A 27374-nucleotide genomic window follows, 5' to 3' on the forward strand; every position below is an offset into this window, starting at 1 on the left:
CTGAATCACCCAGTGTCTGGGTCACTTGTCTGGCACTGATGTGCCCTCCATGGATCTGCCTCTCTGGGTAAGGACACGTGTCACGGTCCACACAGCACCCAGTGCCTCCTCCCTGCACCCATGCTGTGCCACTTCCTTGGGTGGCACTGGTTTTGGGGGGGCTGACACTTTCCTTGAAGTAATTCTCTCTCCCAGCTGTGTCATCTTCTGAGCTTTGCAACAATGGAACTCCAGGCAACAGCCATTTTAGAGTCATGTCAAACTATAACCAAGAAGCTGAACTCAACATCTTTATTGCAAGAGTGGCTGCAACCAAAGATGGAGAGGAGTTTGTGACAGACTCCTAATAGAAGCTTAAGGGACTTTGGCACCTCTGGCACCTTTGAATACTTTACTCACAGTGTCTTGGAAGAGACTTTTTTGGGTTTGCATGTTCCTGATAAGAGTGTTCACTTGTACACTGACTGAGGCGATGATGAAGGTCGTTTGCAAAGAGTGTCTAGTGGTAGTGAGGCTGTGGATCACTAATGACTAGATGGAACGGAGGTCTTCACTGGAAAAAAACAACCTCTATTGATATGATACGGCAAATGTTGAAGCTCCATGCAACTGCAAAGGATGGAAATGTGCAGTGCAATCAGCTCTTGAGAGCACTAGTGCAAAAAGCCACCCCAAAGGCTGTCTCCAGGTGCTCCATTCTGTACCCAGGAGCTCCTGCCCTCATTCTGGGGTGGTTTTGTTTACAAATAAATCGCTGCCAGTGAAGATGTAATGTCAGGATCGTTCCCTTTAAGAAGCACAAATGGGATGGTGCAGATGCTCTGCTGCAGCGTGGCACGTGGAGTCAACACTGTCCAAAGTGACAATGCATCAGCTTAATGCAGGGCTGGTCCTCTTCTGGAAATATCAATTCAAGATTCCCTCATCCCCCTCCCTCCAACTCCTAAGGTTTTCCAGACCCTTGGGAAGGCTTTTTTTCCCCTTTTCACCAGTGCCCCCCAAGAAGGCTTTGTAAGTTGTTACTCTAAGCAGAGGAGCTAGGAGCTGACTGTCTCTTACCTTTGGTTTTAAAAGCAAAGTTACAGTACTTGCAGACATATGGCCTGACGTCTGTGTGCGTGCGAATGTGTTTCTTCAGCATGCTGGGTTTCTTGCAGCGAATTCCACACTCCTCACATACATACTTCCCTCTTCCACGGCCTCGCACATACACATACTCTTCGTTTGATTTGTACCTATGAGCAACAGGTGTCATGATAAAAAAAAAAATAGCAGATTCCCACCTCAATCACAACTTTCCTGGGTTAATTCAGCACGTTATTGACACCACCACGGTCTCGTTTACCATTTGCTCGCTCTGGCTTATTAGTCACAATTCAAAACACCTTCAAAGGCCTTTGCCCAGATGTCTAAGTTTCTTGTCTGGGATATGTTCTTATGCTTCTCTGTACAAACAGCCCAAAGTCCTGAGGTAAGACACAGCGTCACCCAAATGTCCTGATTTTCCCTGGCCTCAAACACAAACTAAAGGCACTCATAATAGCCTAGAATCACAGCATGGTGGGGGTTGGAAGAGGTCTTTAGAGATCATCCAGTCCAATCCCCCTGCTAAAGCAGCTCCCACCTCGATCAGGTCACACAGGAACGTGTCCAGGTGAGTCTTGAAGCCCTCCAAGGCAGGAGCCTCCACACCCTCCCTGGGCAGCCTGGGCCAGGGCTCCCTCACTCAAACAGGGAAAGAGTTTTTTTCTTATATCTAAATGGAACTTTCTGTGTTCCAGCTTCATCCCATCACCCCTTGTCCTGTTGCTGGATACCATCAAAAAAAGTGCTGTCCCAACCTCCTGACACCCACCATTTAGATATTTGTAACTATTAATAAGATCCCCCCCTCTGACTGAACAGCCCCAGGTCCCACAGCCTTTCCTCACAAGGAAGATGCTCCAGTCCCCTCAGCATCTTGGTGTCCCTGCCCTGGCCTCTCTCCAGCAGTTCCCTGTCCCTCTGCAGCTGGGGAGCCCAGAACTGGACACAGGACTCCAGATGAGGCCTCAGCAGGGCAGAGCAGAGGGGGAGCAGAACCTCCTTTGACCTGCTGCCCACACTCTTGATGCCCCCAGGCTGCCATTGGCTTCTTGCCCACGAGGGCACGTTGCTGCTCATGGTCAGTTTATTACCAACCAGCACTTCCAGGTTCCTCTGCAGAGCTGCTCTCCAGCAGGGCACCCCCAGCCTGTGCTGGTGCAGGGGGTTGTTCCTCCCCAGCTGCAGGACTCTGCACTTGTCCCTGTTGAACCTCCTGAGGTCCCTCTCTGCCCAACTCTCAAGCCGGTCGAGATCCCATTTGCACAAACAAGATACATCACAGTCCAGCCTGGCTGCCTGAATCATCTCTCCCTCAGCCTATGCTCTGATTTATAATACACAGTCTGTTGCTGTAGTATGCAAAGTACTGAGAAAATACATCCTAGCTCAGCCTCCTGTGATACAACCTTCCCACCCATTAGGACAACAGTAAAAGCCATCTGAGAAGACTCTGATGCCACACTGCAAGTTGTGGTCCCTGCACAGACTCCTGCTAGAATGACACACCCAGAATGGACACAGAAAAAGAAGAAAACATCCATTTTTAAACTATATTGTGCTAACACTAAATGTAAACACCACAGACTCCAGGCTCCTTTATCTTTGGCACAATATCATGACTTAGGTTTACCCAAGAGAATGAGATTGGTCATCCTTCCTTCGCATTGTGTATTCATTTACTCACACATTAGTGCACAGGGAAGGCTACATGATGTGGATATGAAAAATATTTGTGAGACTGAGACAAATCATTTAGCCTCCTGCTGTTCAGCAAATGGAGTCTGTGATTTCCTGTACTTACAGCACAAGAAGAATAAGGTAACACGAAATTGGTCCCCTCAGATTTTTGAGAGCCCAAAGTTTTGAAGTGTGGTGCCTCTTTCAACTCATTTTTCTATTCAGTGTCAATTATGTCTGGGCTTCAGAAATGTCCAAACATCCACCTTGGAAAAAAAATCAAGCCATCTAAAGCATCTTCATAGAGGATCCTAAGATATACACCACCATCAGTCACCTTTTAGTATCTTCTCAAGAAAGCCTACTCCAAACCAGCATGGTGAGAAAACAGCAGCCAGACTGAAGAGAAACTGAACAGCAGCACTAGAAATGGCTTGAGCACTTAAATCAGTGAAGGTGTATTAAATCCTGAACACCCCAATGTATTTATAATGTAAAAAAACCCAAAAAGAACTTAAAACTGAGGCAAAATATACAAAAATCATGAACCCAGCTCAGAACTGATAGGATGGTAATGGCACAGTCTGCACAAGATGCATCCAGGAAAACACATCCCAGCTACCCACAACTGTGGGTTTAAAAGAGGGCAAATCACACTGCATGAACTCCTTGATCTCCCACCCAGGCAGAATGCACATAACTTTGTCTCTGTTTCTTTCACTTAGGAAGTGTAAAGGCCATTTCAGTTCCAGGTGAGTGTTTGGGGCACCTATTACAATACATAAAATCCAGAGTAATTTTCCTGAGAGCCACCTGGCAGATGTCAGCTCTGTACTAAACCAACTCTCTCCTGACAAGTCCTGCTCTCTCTGCCTCATGGTCTCATCTGTAAGAGGCTGGCTGAGCCACCTCCTTAGGTGGCTTAGCCATAGGAGACATGTGAGAAGATGTTTAAAAGATGATGAGTTGTTCATGCACTGAGATGATGAGGTCACAGATTTCCTATACAGGTTCAGACACAGACTAGAGAATAGAGAGGAAAAATGGGTATCTAGAGAACCTCAATCTCGCCTGAAATGCCAGTAGCAGCACCAACATAACCAAGTCTTGGTGTCCAACAGCTGCATGTGGGGGAAAGAGCTTCTATTTCTGTCCTTCAGTGTCACTAGAAGTTCCCCAGACCATAACCAGAGTCGTTTGGTAACCGAGGTGCTCTATTCTGTCTCCTATAACTGAAGCCACAGTAATGTCATCTACCCCATCCCTTCCCCACACCTCCCTCCCTAAAAAAAACCAATACCAAAACCCCTTCATCACAAGGCTCTCATTATCTGCCCAGGGGGGACTGTGTTGGTCTCTGAAGAGCACACAGTGACTGCCATCCTCCATCCCCATATGTCCATACAGATACCAGGGTACACACAAGGTCACTGTCCCTTCTTCATTCAGTCAGAGGCTTAACACTTGTGGCCAGGTTTTGGTAGTTGGGGGGAGGGCTACAGGGGTGGCTTCTATGAGAAACTGCAAGAAGCCTCCTCTATATCTGTTAGAGCCAATGCCAGGTGGCTCCTAGAGAGACCCACCACTGGCCAAGGCCAATTAGCAATGGAGGTAATGCCTCTGTGGTTAACACAGAGAAGAGGAAGAACTGCACAGGTGCAAAATGCAGCAGAAGCAGGGAGTGAGAACGTGAGAGCAACAGCTCTGCAGACACCAAGGAGGAGGAGGTTCTGCAGGCACTAGAGCCAAGATTCCCCTGTGACCTGTGGTGTGAGGAGACCTCTCCCTGAGAGGAAGCAGCAGCAGAGCCCATCTGTGATGAACTGACCGTAACCCCCATCCCCTACACCACTGAGGGGGAGGAGGCAGAAACCCATGCAGAAAGGAGGGGTGGGGGGAAGGTGTTTTCAGGTTTAGTTTTTATTTCTCATTATCCTTCTCTGTCCTGCTTGGTAATAAATTAAACTCATTTTCCCCAAGTCAAGTCTATTTTGCCCATGACAGTAATTGCTGAGTGATCTCCCTGTCCTTATCTTGACCCATGAGCCTTTTGTTATACTTTCTCTCCCCTGCCCAGCTGAGAAGGGAAGTGATGGAGTGGCTTTGGGGGGCACCTGGCACACAGACAGGGTCAACCCACCACAATGCAAAAGGAGCAAAAGGAACCCAGGAATCCTGATATCTCTTCTGTTCAAACTGGTACTTGAGCCTTCCTTCTCCCTCCTTTCTTTCTGTCATTATGCTGGTAATCACCTTGCCATTTAAAAAATGAAATTGCTCCTTTATCAGCCTTGTACTTTCACCACCCCTAATTACACTCTCACATGGAAATCTCTAAGCAAGTTCTTTGTGTCCAACAGTCCCTTCGTCAGCCCCATTAAAGCTACTGGGGCTGGCTTTTCCTGGATAAAAAGGGACACGTGATTTAATCTGAAATTAGACATTGCAATTTATCTGACACTCTGTGAGGCTGAGCCATCCTTCAACACAGATCATTTTCTACAGCTCCCCAAGACCACGTGTAAAACACGCCGGGAGAGAAGCAGAAAAAGAAACAAAACCTAAAGAAACACCAAACTGAACAGGAAGAAGAAATCAAGGGAGGTGCCACAACACAAAGAAGGCTGGTGCAAATGCCATCTGTCTGCACTGAAGGCTGTAATATGTTTATGGAGATAATTACTTCAGTATGACACTGGTTTCTCTGAGGATCTAATACACTCATATGATTTGCATCAGAAAGACAAATCAATGGCAGCTCATTTCACGTGAAGGTTTACCCTGGACAAAGGATCTTCTTGCTCTGTAACGTTTGCTGCAATCAGATCCCTCCAATACACACAGCTGGAGTTTGTGTCAGCAAATCTAGGCTTGTCCTCCACTGTGGAATTCATAACCCTGTTGTTAGCAACTTCCACCTCCTACAGTGTCGCAGCTCCCATCTAATACTGAGATCATTTGAAACCTGGGGGGGGCAACTGGTCATTACAGACTAATTCAGTGAACAGTTATTTCAGACAGACACACAAAAAGATAAAAATTCAGTTATTTGATGCATTATTTTCTGTTTTGAAAGCTGGATTGCTGAGCTTTGCTGGCAAACACACACCTTGTCAACTCTGTGCAACCACCACACTTCTCACAGCAAGAGGAACTGGCACAGCCACGGCAGCATCGGTGCTACGACAGGCAGTACCAGATTCTGAGACTTGATGGCCTCAAAACAGGCCATTACTGTCAGAAGTCACAAGAAAACGATGGGAAAACATCAACCTGAGCTTTGTCTCAGCACTTTCCCTTCAACTTAGTCAGAACCTAAAGCCATGAAGCATTCCTTTGCAGGCGTTGGGAGGCTTAGCTCTTAATATTTGCTGTTACAAATATCTGACTATCCTTTTCAGCCACAGACACTTCCTTTTCTTTTCTCAGCGCTGTGAGACACATCCAAAAATCTCCCTGTGGCTGAAAACCACACGATAAAAACCTTGGAGAGCAGAGGGGGAAGGAAGTTTGGTGGTTCACAGGCAGGAAAGGAGAGCAGGTTTCTGGGAGAGTCATTGCTTCGCTATCAGACACAGTTGGGCTGAATCACCCCTTCTCTCCTGCTTTCTACAGCTGCCAGGAATTTACCTTTCCTTGCAAAGTGCTGCTCACAGCCTCAGCACTGCAGCTGTACTCATATGCCAGTCACACATAAGCAGCCTGGTTCTGTGAATACCATGAATTTGGTAACGAACACCCCTGGTTAGTTTTTCTGCAACTGAACAAGTATTTCCTCAACTGGTTTTGACATTTGTTAAACTCACTTGTTTGCTTTTTTGGATTTCTGGTACATAGTAACAGGAATTGGACATCTGATCCCTTTCCTGAGCCGCTGCAGTTACTTCACAGTCGAGTGAACTGAGTAGCTCCAGTTGTTGCCTTTGGTGTAAGTCTTGTGATTTTATTGATGGCACATTTTATCTGTCATCAGGCTGCTCATTCATCTGGCTTGGCTAAATCCTTCGGAAGTTCCTGACAGTCTGCCCTGGATTTAACACATCTAATTTATGTTTTATGCCACCTGCAATATTTGCCAGATCGCTGATAAATGTGTAACCACTATAATGTCACTAATTACTAGTCAGTTTATTGCCTTTCTCACAACTCCCTACTAGATGATTAGACCACCTCTCCCACAGCAACATCTGCAGTACTCAGCAGAAGTCCTTACCCTTTGCATACCCTGGGGAAAGACATGGTGAGAGGCCCTTTTAAGACTGCAGCCCATGTTAAAGTTCACCACACGGAGAGACGTGTCCTTAAGGTCAGATAGTTACTATAAATCTTCCTTAAGTCAAGCTGCAGCAGAACAAACAGAAGGATTTCTTTACAAACCCAAACCAGACAATGCCATTTCCAGGTTTCAAAAAGCATCATAAAACCTTCTAGTACCCAATTCACCAGACAGGGATATTGCACCAAGACAAACAATGAACTTCCAAAGAATGATGCAGCAGGAGAGAGAAAGAGCTGGGCATGGATATGGGAGGACCTGGCACAGAAATCCCCTCTCCTCTGTCTGAAGTAATGGATCTTTTGGAAATAGTACTTGCCAGTCTCCAGTGGAATTGCAGGAGACAAGAGGCTGAGTTGAATGAGACCTTCACCCTTCCAGACTGGACATACATAAAGAAGCCTGGCATGAAGGTGTTGCTGTGAACATCATCTTGCCCTTGAATTAGGTGTCAGCAGCTCAAGATTTAACAGCAGAAGAATTACAGCATCCAAGGTGACCACCTGAGAGGCAGCAACCCCAGGGCTGCTTCTGTTTGGTAAAACACTGGGGCAGGGACTATCTTCTGCCACAGGTACAACACAATGTCTGAAGCAACGGGACTCATTTTGAGTGGACTCCAATTCAAGTAACAAATCAGGATGAATCAAAAGATAACTAGCTGCCTTGAACTCATGGGGAACCTCACAGAGGCTGTGGAGTATTAAATCTTCCCTTCATCAGCAACACATGCTGCTGGCATGGGAAGGGTGTCTGGGCAGCCCCTCTCACCCCCTCATGTCACGATGTCTCCAATGCACAGGGAGCACTCTCTGCTGATGCATAACCTCACAATATCCTTTTAGTCCACCTGAGCTGCCTGCCCCTTCTTCCAAAGGTTGTAGGCTTCCCTTTCTTTCCTGAGCTCCAACCAAAGCTCTCTCTTCAGCCAGGCTGGCTGCCTTCCCCACTGGCTTGTCTTTCAGCACATGGGGACAGCCTGCTCCTGCACCTTGAAGATTTCCTTCTTGAAGAAAACTCAACTGGAATTGTGTTTCTTGAAGAAAACTCAACTGGACTCTTTTGCCCTTCAGGACTGATTCCCAAGGGACTCCACCAGTCCCCTCTACAGGCCACAGTCTGGGCTCCAGAAGTCCAAGGGAGCAGTTCTGTTCACCCTTGTTCTTACTTCTCCAAGGTTTAAAAACTCTGTGTGACCACAAAGTTTCTTGCATGGAAACTCCCTCTGTGCTGTGTGCCATGGGGTTGGCCATCGGCTGGAGGCCAGGCACATCATTCACACCACCAAGCACAGGGCAGCATGTCTGCTTGCATGGAAACCAAAACTCCAGAACAAAAATGTCCCCTATGGCTTGCCAGCAATGCTGTTCACCACCACTACAAAATGCATGTCAATTCAGCAAGAAACAATAAAGGCAACTTCAGGAATAAATGCACCCCTCTAATTTCCTCTCTGCAGGAATCTCAGCATAGATAGGAGGAGGAGGAATTTCATGGCATGGCAAAAAAAAAACCCCATGATCACACAGGACAGCTCAGGCCTAAGTTACTCTTTCTGCTTTTTATAATATCCCTGGTGGGTCCCCACAGCTCAGATTTTACCTAAGGCAATTTTCCACATTTGTTTGAATGGGAAACAATAAAGTGGGTGTATTCCCACAGTGTGCTCCTTGTGATCACAGCTCTGTCAGCACGACCTTGGTGGCACTGGGGCTGCGTGGGACATGCCAGCTGCTTCAGACCATGGGTGGTCAAGGCAGTGTCCAAAAGGAGATCAGTGATTCTCCAGCCTGCCTACAAAAACTGAATGCTAGCAGAGCCCACAGATCACTGGAAAAAGCCACAGGACTTCCTTCCTATAGCACTGCCCTGTGACAAGGCAGCCAGACCACCAGGACGTCGGGAGGTCGGTGTAGAAACATCAAATCAGAGGAAATCTATCTTGATGTGATCGCATCTGGGACATGGTGTGCAGGTTTTGGCATCTCCAAAGTCAAATGCTGCCAGCAAACCAGTAAAAAAACGAGAGGGAAACAACAGCTCTGGTGAAGGGGGTAGATGCAGAGATGAATTTTGGGAGGAAAGCATACCAAAAGTGAACGATTCAAACATTACACTGAACCATAGATAGTAAATGGTCTAAGGACTGGCTAACGATCTGGAAAGATGTAGGTGATGGTCAGGATGGAGAGACATTCATTATTAACAGTTATCCTGAGAACTGCAGAGTGAAATGGAGAAGTGGAAAATTTAAGCTAACTATGAAAAAAGCTGGGCAGTGTATTCAAGTAGGTTTACCCTGTACAAAACCACAGCAGGGATTTAAGCAGCATAACACCTCCTGCATGTTCAGCCTTTAAAGCACCTTTCACTGGACACAGCTCCTTGCTGTAAATTCACTGGAAGAGCTGACAGAAATGTTGACACCTCTGTAACACACACAGAACAGTCTCCAGAGGGAGACCAACAGCCAGAGTGAATGCAATACAGAAAATATGCATAGGGAAGCCAAATCCACACAAGAAGCTTTTAGTGGCATAAAATCACAAGGCAGAGAGTGACTTTTAATGCATTTCTCCATCAGTGAAAGAAAAATCCATTTGCCATTAGAGCTTATTTTGATTGAAGAAGTGTTGTGGGCTACAAGAGGATCTGTGACTACATGAGCTGGTCTGCAGCAGGACTGCTCCACCAAGAACTGTATCTAATCCCTGATTCTGAAGCTGTCCCTCGAGCAGTATGTCCAAGGGACTTCCTTTGATTCAATTCATCCAACACAGAGCAAGCACAACGTCACGAAATGTTGTATATGAATGAAAAACTGCAAAAACCAGTGTGTTTTTACATTACTTCTCCAAATTTTATGCCTGAGTGGAAGTTTGATTCAATTTTGGGTTGTGGCATAAGAACTCTTCTAGTCTATTAGAAGTAAAATTACAGTTATACTCATTATGGCTCTATCTGCTGCTGCACAATTCACCCTCTCTATGCTTTAATCATTTAATTGTCATTGCCAACTGCTATAAAAACACATTTATTTCAGGAAAGAAATCAATGTAAATAGTGCTAGGCTGCTTTATACAAGCTGAAAACCTGGCTTTGGTTTCTAAAATGCAATTAGAGATGAAACCAGACTTAAAAGAGAAATGAAAGTACATTCCCTGCAAGGTGAAAGCATTTCAGCAGAAGGTGCATGCAGCATCCCTGCCAGGAGGTCAGCTTTGGCCACCTAAGCATGAAGAAATGTGGAATTATATTGATTGTGTGCACAGGCTAATTAGTCCCTTCTGGGCTTCCCTTCCATTAAATCCAATTGCAAGAGCAGAGAGGTAATGTAAAAGTCTCTCACTTCTTGTTTAACGATTGTGCCACGTGTCCCTGTCCTCAGAAGATGCCACACTGAAGTCAGTTCTTGCAGAACACATGTCATCTAAATATGTCATCCCACCACCATAATGGCCAAAACAGGAAAGAAAAACATAACTAGCTGCTGCAGTGTTTTTGCAATGGCAGAGAAATGATGGCAGCATCACAAAACACCCCGTCTGCCTTCCACCTCTCCTGCCCATTCCTGAACATTCCCCTGTGTGTTGTTGCAATAAATTAATGCTGCATGATTGCTAACACAAAGATGGGCTTTTTCTCTCTTCCCCCCAGCACCAGTCAGACAGGTTAGGTCACGATACAAAAGTCCACAGAGGTAAAGCACACAGCCTGTTCCCAGGGCACTGCTCCAACACCACCTTTTCCTTCTGCAGATCAAATACAAACAGAGTAAAACGCCAGATTAAAAAAGTAAAAACCCAAACCAAACACCAATCAAGCACCACCATCTCATACAGCTGACATAAAATATTCATAGGTAAAGTCTAGGATGGAAATCCCCACAGATGACCTGTCTCAATCCCATCTCTTCCTCCTCCTCCCCCATCAGAATTGATTAAACAATTTCTGGATAATCTGACATTAATGACTCTGTCTGCCTGGAACTGAGTCGTCTGACACAGACACTTCTTGTTCTTAAAACAGCTCTTTCTGCAAGTATCTTTCTAAGTTCTGTGGATGCCATTGCTGTTTAAATTATAGGCTGCCTTCTTGTCCTTCTATTGCTAGTCACTGTGTTTAATGGCCCTACTCCAGTGCTTTATTTCTCAGTACTAACTGCACTCCCCCCAGCACCTGTATTTTCAGAGGCATATTAGGGTCTGTAACACTTGTTAGTCCTAAACAGATCCCCAATTCTTGAAGAGAAAATCGTTAGTCCTAAACAGATCATCAGTTCTTGAAGAAACAGTTTAGGACTGAGGTCAGGTACAACTCAAGAATTACTGTCCTGAGGGGTTGAACAGAAGCAGCCAATGAAGGAAGCAACTGCCTACATCATACACCGTGCCCACTACTCCTGCTGGTCTTTAGCTCTAGGATCTAACCCCTCTCTCTATTTTGAAGCTGCTACCAATATACTGTAGAGTTTATGTGAACACAGTTACAAACACTCCAAGGAATTATCATTATGCAGGTTTGGCTTATGAGATATAGAACCATAAATGCATCTGGTTGGCACATTTCTGTCTTCCTGAATGAACCACTCATTTATGACCAAAGCATGCTCTTAGGCTACACATGACACCTCATTGTTTAGCTTGGATAGCATCATGTTGCATCTGCCTCAGTCATTTCAGGTGACTTTTTTCCCAGCCTTTTGAAAGGTTGATGCTATTAATTAGCTTTTTTTTCCACATTTTCTGACTTTTCCATTTGAGAAGCAGATTTTCAGTAGCACAGTAGAAATTCAGCCCTTCTCAAAACTGAGTCCATTCCTCACATCTTGATTTGAGCCAGTTATTACTTACATGGGGAAATACTGTCAATACTTCAGCCTCTAATTACTCCATTTATTAACTGCTGAAGTGCACACACTATAAAATTAGGTAGATCTGTGAACAGTCAGTAGAGCCTTGCAACAGACATATTCAGGCAAAAAAAATCTGCTTTCTTGAGTGACACTTTGCTCAAAGTTTATTTCATTTGTGGATTAATTTTCTCTGGCTTTCAACCCCTCTTGAAGATTGTGTGGATTTGGCTTTCAATCCCCTCCTGGTCCAACTGGGATATACAGGGGATGCTCAGCATCACTGGGCCTGATGCATGGGCTGGTCCAGAAGGTTTAATTTTGGAGGCTTTCTTCCAAAACCTGTCCATCTCCCAGACACAGCTGCCTCCTCCTCAAGCTCTTTGTGTGGTGCCTGTCCATTCTGAGGGGTTCATGACACTCTATTTGCTCCATTTTTGACCCAGCTTTCATTTTTGCACAATGCCATGTCATTAAGATGCAGCACAGGGGAGTGCTGTTATCAGATTGGCCTCTGTTACCTAACATTGGTCAAAGGGAAAAAAGCTTTCTATTCCTACCCTGGGACAAGATGAGTAACCACTGACTCCAGTGACTACGTTACAGAAGTGCATTTTCTCTTCTGTGACCACATCTGATGCAAGCCTTCTTGTTCTCCAGGATCTTATAAATTAATAAATACCCCATTTACAATTTACACCTCAAAGAAAAGCACTGGCAGGTTGGAAAAAAAATCACCACTGCCCCTGTATGCTCTCCATTGCTGCATTGCTTGGTTTTAAATTATTAAAACACAGAATTGTAGCATTTCACTTTGAGAATCAAACTCAACTGACAGTTAAGAGAATCACAGAATCATTTCAGCTGGAAGAGTCCAGCCTCTGTCCCAGCCCCATCACCCACCAGCCCATTGCCCTCAGTGCAACACCCACCCAGCTCTGAAACCCCTCCAGGGACGGTGACTCCAGCAGCTCCCTGGGCAGCTGTTCCAATGCCTGACAGCCCTGGCACCAAAGAAATTCCTCCTCACATCCAGCCTGAACCTCCCCTGCTGCAACCTGAGGCTGTTTCCTCTTGTTCTAGTGCTTGTTACCAGGGAGAACAGACTGACCCCTGTCTTGCTGCAACTTCCCCTCAGGTATTTGCAGAGAGCCAGAAGGTCTCCCCTGAGTCTTCTTTTCTCCAGGCTCAACAGCCCCAGATCCCTCAGCCCTTCCTCATCTCAGACCTGCTCCAAATCCTTTCCCAGCTTGGCAGCTGCCTGTGGATCCTCTCCAGCACCTCCATGTCCTTCCTGTAGAGAGGGGCCCAGAACTGGACACAGTATTGGAGGTGCAGCCCCACCAAAGCTGAGCACAGGGGAATGATCCCCTCCCTGCTCCTGCTGACAACACTGTTCCTGATCCAGGCCAGGATACCCTTGGCTTTCTTGCCCACCTGGGCACGCTGCTGGCTCCTGTTCAGCCAACACTCCAGGTCCCTCTGTGCCTGGTAGCTTCCAGCCACTCCTTCCCAAGCCTGTAGCACTGCTGGGGGTTGTTGTAGCCAAAAGGTAGGATCCAGCCTTTGGCTTCATTGAAACTCATGGCATTGGCCTTGGCCCAACCATCCAGCCTATCCAGATCTCTCTGTAGAGCTTCCCTACCCTCAAGCAGATCCACACTTCCACCCAGCTTGGTGTCACCTGCAAACTGACTCAGGGTGCACTCACTCCCCTCATCCAGATCACTGATAAAGATGTTAAACACAGTGGCCCCAGCACTGAGCCCTGGGGACACCACTCGTGACCGGCCACCAACTGGATGTAACTCCCTTGACAATGACTCTGGACTCAACCATCTAGATTTTCTAATTTCCTAATATTCTGTCCAAAATTACATTGACATTGTTTCATCCAGTGATTGCTTCATCTTCTGCAAGTAATTCCTCTGCTTTTAGAGCTCACTGACCCACAAATGGAGCTGTCTCAGCCACAGGCACTGGAATTGCTGGTAGGCAGGCAGGGGAAAATAAAACAAAGAGAGCTACTACTGCTGGCTTTTACAATAAATGTGTGGTGTAGTAGCCCATTCTGTAAGGTTCTTAAGATAGGAAACAATATTCTATGCTCAGTCTGCATGCTAATTGCTTTTGTGGTGAGCTGTGTAAGGCTGACACCTAATGAGGTTGGTTGTGTCTTTGTTAAAAAATCAAAAAAGGCAGAAGCCACACTGCACATTTTTAGACTAAAATGCCATTGTGATTTTAAAAAAAGCCAAATTTCTGTACATAATGAACAACAGTATTTAAGACAAACACCACACGAGGGAAACTGAACTGCATTGTTCTGCTCCTGCTCTAGAGAGAGGCACTCTGAGCCCCCTCCCCTCTGTCCCCGTCCTCCTGTGATATTTACTCCTCTACCAGAGTAAAACAGAGTCAAACACAGTCAGATCTGAAGGGTGCATTTGAAAACCACTTTACACTTCCCTAAGCAGGACAAGCAGCAGCAAAGAAACTGAGAGATCAGCAACATCCTCTGCTAATTCACAGTTCTTAAGCTCATTTCACCTACTAGAAATAACCTGCTTGCCAACAGCTACGAGCTGCTACACGTGGAAACCAAGTAAATGGCAGAGAAGATAACAAAGAACATGTGGGAGTTTGAAACAGACCAAACATATGCACTGATAGCTCTTCAGGCCTAAGTTCAAACTGTTGGCCAAAACAATGCCAGAGATTACTCAATCTGGATCAGTAAGGTGAGCACAGCCTCAAACAGCATTTCCAAACTAGTGCTGATGACTGGCCAGGGCTGTTTGCCCCTGCTATTGGAGCTTTGTGCAAATGATTCCATCAGCCCTACCCCAAACTGGACTGATATAATTACTCTGGACTTTAGCCACATCTGTACTGAGTTTCATTGCATGGTTTAGACACATCTGGGAGATGTTAATTGCTGTTATCAAGTCTGCAGACCAATCTCACCTCAAGGTTAAAGTGTCTTTTCCCCATGCCTTACGCATTTCCAATTTCAGTATCAGTTGCAGACAAAAAAATCTCAGTATAAATAAATCATAGAATAAAAAAAGAAGTATTTGCACCAAAAGTTACAAGTTCCATTAATTAGAAATTAAGAAATACTACATATAAATTTGTCCTCTTAACTATAACTCTCACAGGCCTGACTATGACTTGGATGGTCTTTTAGATTTTGGGTTTAATGTTGACAAGCTTTGGGAGAGAGGTGATATCACATTTACAGTTTTTAAGGGTTTGGGGTTTTTTTAACATCAATAAATGCACCATATTATAAACATTTCTGATCATTCAGATGGGCCCTGAAGGGCCTTTTGGTGTTTGTTAGGATGGATGAGATGTGAACTGCGGTCAGAGCTACAGAGCTTAGTACTTTAACAGCATTAGCAACCTTGAAGGCACTTTCACTGGCCAAGGTTCATTTCTTCCTTGGTGCTGATGGCAATGGGTGTCCCATCTTACATCATCCTTGTGTTTCCTCACTGTTTGGCCAGGCGACCTGTGTAATCCCCCTGAGTGCTCCAAGTGAATTTTCAGCCATTCTTGTCTGAGTAAAACTTGCAAATTATTTCAGAAGATGAAGAAAAGGTACAGGGGGGTTGGACTGGATGATCTCTAAAGGTCCTTTCCAAACCCTACCATTCTATGATTATATTTTCTAGTGCTGCCAACTCACTTAAATGTCAAAATCCAAGCAGTGGAGTTGCAAGCCCTTCCTCTCAGAGAGGTTGCAAGGTAATTTTAGGGATCATTGGTTACTTCCAGCTTCCCTTTAGTATCAGCCAACTTTGGTAACGCTAATCATGTCGTTATTAAGATATGCAAAGATGGAATAAGGATTGAGTCTTCTATACTTCGCCACAGAAATAGTTCAGACTAAATCCATTCACTGATGGATGTCTGCTTTGCCACATCTGTTTTCCTCACTGTCTCATGGGGCTTCAGCCCCTCTTCCTTACATGCAAGCTTATCTCTGACAGACTTTCTGAAAGCTTTTGGTAAGGATGCTTTTACAGTGACCTCCTACATCTTCATTCCCACTGCTCAGTCAGGGGTAGACTTCGGGAGCATCACGGGAGGAATCCGTAAGAACAACAGCGATGGTGAAGGAAAAGAAAACTTCCTCTCGAGTTCCTCTGCCTCCACCATTACACACTGGAGAAGTTCCCTGTGGGGAACACAGTCTCCCTTTTCCAGTTTGTATGAAGAGGCTACAGCTCAGTGGAGGTGTGTGGGGCCTTGGGAGGGGAGCCCTGTTCAGGAACTGTTTTTATCCCCATCCTTTCGTTACTTAGCAATACAAACCCAAACACTTCTCCTCCAAGTGTAGAAGGCTTCCAGCAGCTCCAGCAAAGAGCCCTGCAGGGAGTACTGAATTTCATTCACTTCTCCACCAGTGACATGAATACCCATCCATAAACTGCTGGCACAATAAAAACTGAACGTCTGCGACTGACTGTCATTAACAATAACGCCAACCCCATCCAAGCAGCAGCCTGGTTATGCTTTGAAATAACAGGAAGTGCCTTGATTTCAAAGAATCTTGGACATGAACCTGATATCCTGCACATTATGGAATAACTTCTTCAAGACAAATGCCTGATTTCCAAATGTCTTCACAAGTCAGCCCAGACAACCTTACTGCCAACCCCACGCGACACGCCGGCAGAAGCCAGCGAGCTGGCTGGAAGCAGCAAGGTGGGTTTTTGCAGGAGAAATGGTACCTTTTGGAGTCTCAAGCCCTTGTCAGAAAGACCTGGGCAAGAAGGCACTACACATGGGAGTCATCATCAGCTGACTCCTTCAAGGTTTCTTGCAGGGAGTCATCATCAGCCGAGTCCTTCAAGGTTTCTTGCAATGTGTGTTTCCCTGGGCTAACCTGTGGCTGACCTCAAGATGTCAGAGCATCTCTCCTTGCTAGCAGGATCCTGGGGGGTTTCCTGCCAGCTGACTCTCCTGAGTTACACCCCTTGGCTCTGCTGGCTGACAACTGCTGGAAGGCAGAGGGGGATAGACCGGTTCCATTGAGTCTGGTGCTTCCCTAAGTGAAGTCCAGCTCCCCAGTGAAAGCTCTTAATAAGTAATAACAATAAATAATAAGGATCAACTAGATTTATTTCTCTAGCATGCAAGCCAAAAAGCCTCTGGCTGTATTGAAACACCATAAACAAAAAGCATGTCCAGCTGCCTGGTCCCCTTATTCCCCCAAAGGTAAGAAAACTGTATACAAAAGCACAGTGAAGACAATCTGAAAACCACTAGTAACAGAAATATTCAGCAAGTATCACATTCTGCTCTGTTCTTGCCCTTATTGCCACTGGGTATTGATGGTTGATGAATTTCTGATCTCTAGATATAAATACCACTGCCAAAATACCCAAAGCCACTTAGGTTATTATGACTTCTCAACATCCCAGATGATCTAATAGATTGGGCTTAGATTATCACCTACAGGTAGACCGTTGCATCAGCCCTCCTGCCCTACAGGACCTAGGGGCTGTAATTATTAATGAAATTCTGCACATTAATTCTGGTAAGACAGAGAAATGCTTCAAGGAAATGCAAGCTTTAGACTTGTCCCCGGCCTTTACCCATTCTCCAAACTGGATCCAAGACAAACCAATTTGTAAGAACTGATTCAATTATTTCTCATTTCCTCTGTTTCCTGCCTCCTGCCAAGGCCAAGCAAGGAAATGAGGACTAATCCCAAGGAGACCTGAGATACCATCAGTCCAACTGCACGGCAGAAACACCAGGAAGTGCACAGGAAAGTTTTATCCATCCAAATTTCACACTAATTCTAGACAGGCAAGAGATTCCAGATGAGATGGAGTAAAGTGTCTTGACTCTCAAGCACTCTTCTGGACTAGAGGGATGAGAAGATTTTGCCCTACTCATCTTTAACAATGATGAGGAGTCACCGACCTGCAGAGAGGATGTTGTCAAACACATGGCAAGAGGCATAATGTCATCTGTCCCCGTGAATCTATGAACACCTGGATGCTCTCCTAGTGTGTCTACATCCAAAGTATGGGCCCAAATCAAACCTGCCCTCAAGCCAGCACAAGGGCCTGGCCACAGGCTGTAGGCAGGGTCGAGTGGAGGCTTGCCTCAGACAACATGAATCACTGACCAAGAGGACTGAATTCTTTCCAGCTAGGCAGCTCACTCCTCCAGCCCAGGCACTCTGAAAGGAGTTTGGTGACTACTATTCCCACATCTGTATGAAATCACACATCCCTAAGGACCATCCTCCAACAGCCATGCAGTCATCTGAAAAGTTCCAACCACCCAGGGCCTCTCACCACAGGGTAAGGACTGCCTTTGAAAGTGCCCCTTCCCATCTCGCTGCTTCTCCTCGAGGCATCTTCAGAGTCAGGATTTCTGACTTCAGCAACTGAAAAAAGTTTGTGATTTCCCTCATCTGCCGTGGCTGCAAAAACCAAGACAGTCCAGGGAGAGGGAGCTGGATCCTGCTTTCTCTTGCACATAATCAACACAATGATTTCAGCAGCTCCATCACACATGCAAAGCAACTGAAGGAAACAGGGCAGCACAAGGGTAGCTGGGGTAGAGCCTTCATTACCTGTGATGATGTGTGAGGAGCTGAGCAGAGCCAAAGCTTGCAGGACCTGCAGTTCAAACCCCTCATCTTTTAACTTGGAACCAAAGCACATTAGATACCACAATTATTGAGGAAAAGATCTGGAAAACCCATAATGCTATTTTCCCAGTCAGTTTCTGCAACTGAACTTCAAAAAACCAAAACACCCAGAACCACCTCTCTCCTAGGCATCTGCTTTTAGCTGGTGCATTAGATAATTGCTGTGCAGAAGTTTCAGTGTATAATGATTATAATAACACCAAAAAAACCCCACACTTATGCCAAAAGCACATGAGCAGCATCTGTGCACGCTCTAAGTAATTTCTTTTAGGAGCCCCTAAAATATTCTTCAGCCACAGATAAGTCTCAGTTACATCCTGCCAGTTTCAGAACCCACTTCTACAGGTTCAGTTCTACAACTTGAGATAACAGATCTGCAACACGCCGGTGTTTTCAGAAGCCCCAGCAGCACAGCAGTTCCCACGGGATCCCTCATTCAGCACAAAGGGCTGGGTGCAGGTCTCTGTTTCAGTGGGGAGCTCCCACTTCTCAAGGATGCGATGCAACCTCCATTCCCCCACCCCACATTCCTGCAAGGGCCACGGGATCATGCTGCTCTGACTGTTCCCAGACATTCTGCCACGCTCGTGGGTGAGATCAGAGACACGGGCAGCAAAGCAGCTGGGAAACAAGTCAGGCAGGGCTGCAGCCTCTGAATGGCCAGCACAGAGACACACCAGCAGCGTGGATTTCTCTCCAAGGAATGCAGAGATGGTGGGAGGAGGAGACCATCTCCTAAGTCACTGATGGAAAATGCTGCGGGGGTCTGGCCACGTCCCCTGTGGGTTGGAAATAATCCTTCCTTGGAAAGTTTCCCATGGAAGTCTCACAGAGATAACACAGAGAGAAAAACGTGACGGTGTTTGTGTGTGCAAATGGCAGAAGATCACAAGGTTTGTGGGGGAGGGGGAGTGTTTGAACAGGACAAAACAATAAATAAATATATCTAGATACAAAAGGAAGTCCCTGGAGACCCCCCCAAGGTCTGCTGATGACATTGAAAGGCTTTCACTTTGAATGTCTCTTTCAACATTCAGCCCAAAGCAGTAATGGCTGAAAGCTGTCACAGCATGGCAGTTTTCTGGTAGCTCATAAGAGAAAGAAGCTGGTTATTGCAGCTGAGCTGCTACAGATCGTGTCTCTGTGCTGCAGACTGACTGCTCATGTCAGCTCCCCGGTGCAGGACAGAATGAGCCCTCTTCATCCCTGCCAGTGCCCCTTCTGCACACAGTGACTTTGCTCCCCAGTGCTGCAGCTCCAGTACCTTGCACACATAAAAGAGGAAAAATTCCCAAGGCAGGAACCCTACTGTTTGTCTTTCCATGGTGCCTACAAGTCCACCCACACAGAATGAAACACCTGGTTTGTACCCTATAGAATTCCTGCCCCAAGGACAGATGAAGACACAGCAGCTGGATACCAGTATATGGTGCAGGAAAAGAACAGGACAGCATTTGGACAGTGTGATGTGCTGGCATGCCCTAACACAGCAGCCTAAATGTCATTTCTGTAGATATCTCAAGAGTAGAGGTGAGTCAAAGGAGGAAAAAGAAGGTTGACAGATGTTTTCAGAGAGCTCTTCCCAGCAGGGAAGAAAGGTTGGAAAACACAATCCCTGGGGAGTGGGGAGTGCTGTGGCCATTTAGAAGTATGAGATGACATTTGGTAACTAAAAAGAGACCACAGGCAGGGTGGTGCCGAGCTGTGGAGAGTCTTGTTAGTGACTCCAGCTTGTGTCTGACGTGACAGGGGGTGAGCAGGCAATGCAAGAGGATGCAAAAAGGGCTCTATGTGCACAAAGCAATTGTAGTTATTTTTCCTCCATTTCCCAAAATGGACTGAGACAGACCCACATTGCCACTGTCAGCGTGCAGAATGGGATACAGCAAAGGAATTGGATGAGCAGCTGATGAATTTTGGTTCTATTTATGGACAGGAAAGGTTGTAGCTGAGACTTGTGCATGAAGGGTTGGTAAATATGGAAACATGGCCTAAATGTACCAGGGAAAAGCCCTGATCTGAGAGAGCTCCCCCAGATAACAGCAGGAAGGGGGTATTGCTGAGTGCAATCATATAAAGGTGCTGAGTGCAATCATACAAAGGTGCTGAGTGCAATCATACAAAGGTGCTGAGGATGGTGAGCTTGTAGCACAGCACATTTTTTTCAAGGTTGAACTTGAGCTGATGCTTAGGGCAGGATTCCTCTCATTTCACCTCAGTGATCTCCAAGCTGCCTACCCAGGCCAAATGAGACATGTAGACAGGAATACTCCATAGGCAGGAATGCTCTGGTGGCATCATCCTATTTACAGCTGCTTACAGTTATGTGACAACAGGGGCAAGCAGCCCTTGCAGCCCTCTCCTGCCACTGGAGAAACTGTTGCCCACCCAGCAGAAAGGCTGAGGTTCTGGGAGCCATAATAATCCTCAAGGAATGGGGAAGAGATCTCTGGTCCCTCCTTCAAGACGAGCTGCCACCTGGAAGTGGATCTTGACAAGCTTAAGAGCACATGGCTTGCAGTCAAGACTCAAGAGTGTGTTACACCCAGGAGAGTATCATTCTCCATGTATCTTTCAGGAAAGCCCTTTCTACACTAACACTTCAGGATATTTCCCTTTCAAAGACAAAGATTGAAACATTAGATAAATCCCTGCCCAGAACTCCTTCTCTCTCCGTTTTGCACGTGTGCAAGGGAGTCTGTCAAATGTACCAGTATCTCTTGTTTAGTTTTGCTGAGACCAAAACAGACTCATTTTTATCTCCAGAAAGTTACAAACCCAGACACTCTTGTTTATCTTACGATTGTGGCACTTTTCCCAAGCCAGGGAGGGACACACAGGCTTCTGGGGGTCTCTCTCAAGTACACATCTTTGTATGGGACACGTAGGCTTCCTTGCAGCTAAGACTGCTGGAAGACGTGCTGCTGCCTGAAGATGAGGCAGCATTAAACCCTGCAAGAATCCAAAGTGACTCCTCAAAAACCACTCATCTTCCCCTCTCTTAGATAAACATCGAGTGGCAGGAGGCTGCCAACAACCACCAGCACTCATGGGATCACCATCCAGCTGGGAGTTCCCTTGCCAGGGCCATGTGCAGAGGAACTTGAAGCCATCTGATCCCAGGCACGGTTCATGAACTCACTGCTCCAGATGTGACCTTGTCTGCTGGAGGCTTTGGCGGGTCTGGTGACACGACTCACACTTCTTAAGAGACAGCAGGAAGGCCACAGTGACTGTGTGTGCAAAAATATCTGGCTGCCATTACTGCTGACACGTCCTCTGCTCTCCAGCATTTCTGGGCTGTGCAGGAAAAGAGGACTGTGAAGTCCTCCTCTGAAGGAGGGGGAGCGCAGTTAGAAACTATTTTTACTCACTGCAGTCAAGAAATGAAAACTCCCCAAGCTTCAGCAGAGAGACCCAAGTGTGTTTTATGCCAAGGTACCCTGGAGAGTTGCTGTGCTACACAACAGCAATGCACCACAGCCCAGAGGTGCAGCGTTGGAAATCACTGTGGCTTTTTCTGCTGCAGATTGCAAATGTTCACAGCACGGGACTGGCATCTCCCAGAGCTCTTCTACTTTTCATAGGCTGCTGCCACCTGCAAGTACCCCGTGCAATGAATTAGCACTTCCTTAATTTACCATCAGTGTTAATGGTGCAACCATGCAGTAAGGCCACAGTTTGCTTTCTTGGATGCTGTGAGTGAGCTTTATTTGACTCATACAGTGACATCCACATCAAAGTCCAATTTGCACAGGCACAATTACCCACAACTCTTAATGACTGCATTATCTGCCCATCCCTCAGCACCTCAGAAGATTATGCCCTTCTTTGAGTGATGAGTTCAGATTTTAGTTCAATGAATTTAACTCAAGATTGGGCACGTGAAGAGCTGCGTTTGTGGTAAATTATTGTTATTAATGATACTTTGCAGCAAAACGAGCACGTTTCAGCTCTAAAACTCAAAGCCATTCACCACCTGGGTTGTTTTGTGACTCTGCATTCCCACATACACAGGAGATCTCACTGCAGTTCTCAGCACTGTACCATTTTGGGAAAGATGAAAAATATCCACAGGCCAAGGCCATAACAGACATGCAAAAAACAACTTCCCCCCCACGTTGTTCCCTGCCTGTGGAAGCACACAACAAACTTTACCTGACCTTTTGAATACTTGTGAAGGAAAGAGCAGTCTTTAGCCTGAATTCCCCAAGGCTCTCCTTTACCTGCTGCATTTCCCCAGCAGCACTATACCCCTGTGACACCCAATGCAGGGACCCCGTGCAGTACAGCATCCCTCCCCAGCCACCAAATCCAATTACCTGACAGCCTCCAGGTCTCTCACCCCACAGCAACTCTCCTGCCAAGCATAGGGCTGTATTTTTAGCAACCAAAGCCTTTGCCCATTTCACATTTGGGAAAGGTTCTTATTTTATCAAAACCAGCTTGCAGGCAGAGGCTGTTCTGGCACGTTTCAGACCAACACTTTGCAGATAACCCCGTGCTTGGAAGCACTCTTTGGTCTTATAAGGGGACTGAAACACCCCTAGTTGAATCTCAGAAGAGCAGTGTAAGTGCTCAGCCTCTTGCAACCTTGAAAAACCACATAATTCTGCCATCAAATAGTTTGTTTAAATAAGAATGGCAAGAAATCCACAAACATTGAAAACCACTGGTTTAGCTGCTGATCTAAAACATCTGCAAGAAATAGCTGCTTTTTGAAAGTGCCGCTACTGTGCTGCTAACCCCAAGAGTTACACAAACCAGTTCAGTCATGTCCAGGGGCTGCAAGAGAAGCCAAAGCACCCAACACACAGAAAGGCTTAGAAAAACTTGGCTACGTGCATCTGATTATTCTCCCATGTTTGACATACCAAGCCCTGAAGAAAGTTTAGAGACAAGAGCACCAAAGCATTCAGAAAGACAGGAATTTCCAAGAAACCAAACCAGGGTGCACAGATGCCAGGTGAACGTCATCAGGAGAGTCAGCCAAGACCCTGCCTGTAACCTCCTCCGCTTCCAGTTCTGAAAACTCATGTAATTATTCAGCCTTATCTCTACACCAGCACAAGCAGCAAAAAGAAAATCTTATTAGGTCACATTGCCTCTTGCCTGAGGTTCTACAGACGAAGCAGCTTGCAGTTACAGTCAGTCTGGAGTCGGATTTTTCAGTACACATGCATCAATTTCTCACATGGTTCTAAAGAGGGACATTGCACCCCAACCTCCCTTCTCACTCCTGCATTCTGTGTAACTGCCTGAGCAGCAGCAGCAGGTCCTTTAGCACAGGCAAATGATTTTAAACACTTGCAGTTAGTAACCACAGCTTTTCCTCACTCCTCCATCCTAGAGAAACTGAGCTGGGCTGGCAGATGCCTTATAACACTTCATGATCCAGAGATCATGGGACTCAGATTGGCTACAGGTTTATGATGCAGCTGCCTGATCCTCATCCCTAGTGAGCTCCCCCTCAAAAAAAACTCCACCTCTAAAACTAAAATGTAGGTAAACAGGCTTTAGCATGAAAAAAAATGGAAGCAGAACTTTTAAATAGTGAAAAGCAACCTGAGAGAATGGAATATTAGAAAAAAAAGAAGTTGATATGCAGCCCTGCCCAGCACATCCTTGCAGTTGGATCCTTGCCTCCAGCAACTTGCTGGCTTTCTGACTAGCAGCAGACTCTGCCCATTCCCTCTGGTCCTCTGGTCTTCTTTCCATCTGCTCCTGCCACGTCCCACAGCCTCTCAAACCTCTCTCCCCCCTCGAGCAAGCCCAGCAGCATCCCATGAGGAGGAATGATCTCACCTTCCTTCCACAGCACTGCACCTCCCTCAGTTTGCAGATGAACGATGATATTCATAACCATCAAAGATCCAGTTACATCATGGGCTATATCAGGACAAAGCACACAAGCTAAGCTGCTCTCCTTCCAGCAGCAAACAGGGAAGAATAGGAAAATCTTTCTTAGAGTCTGGCTCTCAGAGGCTCAGTACTTAAGGATGTAACAAGCTTTACTCAGTTCTTACAAGCATTCTGACCATCAGTATGACTTGTTTGCTCCCTTCCAAATGATGCAAAACAGTAGAACTTTTCCAAAAGGAAGAATTGGAGTCCAAAGTGGGAGTAAGGAGTGCTTAACTCCCAGTCTCAGGCACATGGTGCCTCTCTAGGTGAAATACCTAGTCAGTGGACAGATTTCACAGGATCCATGCTCCCAGATGCATGTCATTTTTTTGAAAGCACCATTTAGGCACACTTTACTCTCAGAGAACACTTAACTCTCAGGGCACATTTTACTCTCAGAGCACTGTCATTTCTATGCAACCTGATCTAGGTGGGACCTGCTTCTGCAGGGGGGTTGGACTGGATGATCTCTAAAGGTCCCTTCCAACCCCTACCATTCTATGATTCTATTATTTCCTTAATGCACAACGTTCCCAAGAATTTCACATCCCATCTGTCATCACCAGGAGCCTCTGGTGGTCGATCCTACAGACAATTGAAAATCAAGTGCTACTGAGAATACTTAATAAAAACAAGACAAACCATTAAAAAGCTAAAGAGGAATCAGATTCACATCTGCCTTGAGAAGAGACCTGTCTCCTCAAAAGCAATGTTTTCATCATTAGAGAGGGACACAAAAGGAAGTCCCAAAAAGACAGTTCAGTATTGTATTCTCAGTCATCTTCCTCTCATTTACCTAGTGGAATATGGATTGAGTAATAGGCAGTCAGGTCTGGGTCTGTCTATTTGAACATCAGGTTTCTAATTGATTGCACAGTACTTGGAATCTATTAAAGGACTCCTATAAATTACATTTCTGCATAGCACAGGCTGCCCAGATATGCAGCTGTTAAGAACTGGCTAATCCTAAGTCAACCTGGTAAAAACGTTTGCCTTCTCAAATTTTCCACTGGATTAATTGTAGAAATTGTGTCACTGAATCAATAAAGTGCAAACCCTACAACCTTGATGTTTGCCACAAGCCTGTAAATAGTCTGCTAACAGGGAGAGCTTATTATTCCAGACATTTGGCCCATATCAAACAGCAGCTCAGAATAAGACATTGTGTCATGCCTGTGGATCCAAGATACAGAAGGACAGCCCAGGTGATCACAGACTTACTTAAGGCTTCACATAGGTTCTTTTAAGTTACCATTTTCAAAGCCCTGACCAGTGTCCAGCTTGTCTTTTATTCAACTGCAAAATAAAATGCTTGCTGTTCCAAAACTGAGGGCATCTACAACCCTGGAAAGACACATACACACACAGAGGAGTGATACTAACTTGGCACCTGCATGCACCCATTCCTATGACTGTCTCATTTTCCCTATCCTGACCCTCATCCTCTCTTTCTCTTCATTGCTGGCAGCAACCTGGACCATTTCTCTCACCAGCCCACATCCTCCTACTTCCTTGTGAGAGCTCAGATCTTCCAGTCTGATCCTTTCCTGCTTGGATATTTGCAATCTTCTAATTAATTTCTACCTCTTTTCGTTCCTGTTCAGCAGCTAAAATTGCCTGTTTCATCAAATCCCACTCTCCACTGGCTTTCCCGTGTGCTTAAAGCACTGTGAAATGCTCTTGTGTGTCCCTTCATCTGCTCTTGGATGTCACATTTTCTCTCATCTCTCATGCACAGCTCTGCTCTGCGAACAGCCCTGGGACCTATAACACCAGCTGGCACATTCTGGCCCAGAAAGTTTGTCCATTTTGTTTCATAACTCTTTGGTATAACACACGTGCCAGCACACGGACTCTCCCCACTCAGGATGAGAGTCATCTTCCCCATGTTTATCCTCTTCCCCTCTCAGGCCCCACACACTTCGTAGAAAATTACCCTGGAGTCCCTTTCTGCCTCTCTGCTTGTAATGCCTTGAACTTTCTGTTGAAGAATGAAGGAAAATTGTACTCTGCTCTTCCCTGGGAACACACTTGTGGGTCTCAGAGCCTGCAGAACAGGAGATGCTTCTCTTCATCTACCTGGACCGAGTTTTGACTCTACAAGGTGTTATAAGCAAAGTAATTACTAAAAAAAATGCAGTTTATTAGTAGATTTTTAATCAATTTAGTGCCTCAATGGGAGACTGACAAGCCTGGCAGCTGGAGCACTCTTCATTCCCCAGATGACACACAGCAGAATGCAGGTTTGCCCTAGACAGGCATCCCAGGAACCTGTGCAAAGCATCACAGGCCTTTCATGATTTGTACTGAAAGTAAATGGGAATTCTTGTCTTTGTGTAACACAGAGAAGATAAAAGCCATGGTGAGAGGCTGAGAAAACCATACTGGGAATGCTGGGCTGAGGAAGATCACCATCCTCCATGCAAGGACCACACTCAGCCTCTGCCCCTATCGTGTCACATGGGCTGGCTGGATCTTTACTTAGGAGGACAGGAATCTGTAAAACACTGAGCATGCCACACACAAGGTCAGATGGGAAACTGGAGATAACACTTTTCAATAATTGTCTGTGGGAAATTTGCATCAAGTGGCCTTGTGAGCTGCTGCCAGCAGGACGTGGCAGGAAAGCAGCCTGGCTGTACAGGCCACAGTTGTTTAGGACAAATAATGAAGAAAACCAGACAACAAGCTAGACTGACTCCTTCTGTGTTTGTCACATTTCCTGGGAAAACAGAAGAAAGCTGCAGAATGAACCCAATTTGTCAAGTGAAGTGACGAGATATTTGGGACAGGAAACATTAACAATTCCCACTGGGGAATATTAAGACATTTTAAAGGCATAATATAATCAAGCTTAGCAGTAGGTGAGCTTGTCTGTCTCTTCTCACAAACCAGAA

The 27374-nt window shown here is 45.8% G+C and overlaps 1 protein-coding gene across 3 annotated transcripts in view; it reads right to left on the reverse strand.

Annotated features, from left to right (window-relative positions):
- The window catches only part of HIVEP3 (HIVEP zinc finger 3), a 279924-nt gene that overhangs the window by 26054 nt on the left and 226496 nt on the right, over positions 1-27374 (reverse strand). For all 3 annotated transcript variants that reach the window (XM_062014453.1, XM_062014452.1, XM_062014451.1), the window contains exon 7: positions 1060-1235. In XM_062014453.1, the coding sequence (XP_061870437.1) occupies positions 1060-1235 (176 nt within the window). The remainder of the gene's footprint in view (positions 1-1059; positions 1236-27374) is intronic.

Source organism: Colius striatus, chromosome 24 (assembly GCF_028858725.1).
Source record: "Colius striatus isolate bColStr4 chromosome 24, bColStr4.1.hap1, whole genome shotgun sequence".
NCBI lineage: Eukaryota > Metazoa > Chordata > Aves > Coliiformes > Coliidae > Colius > Colius striatus.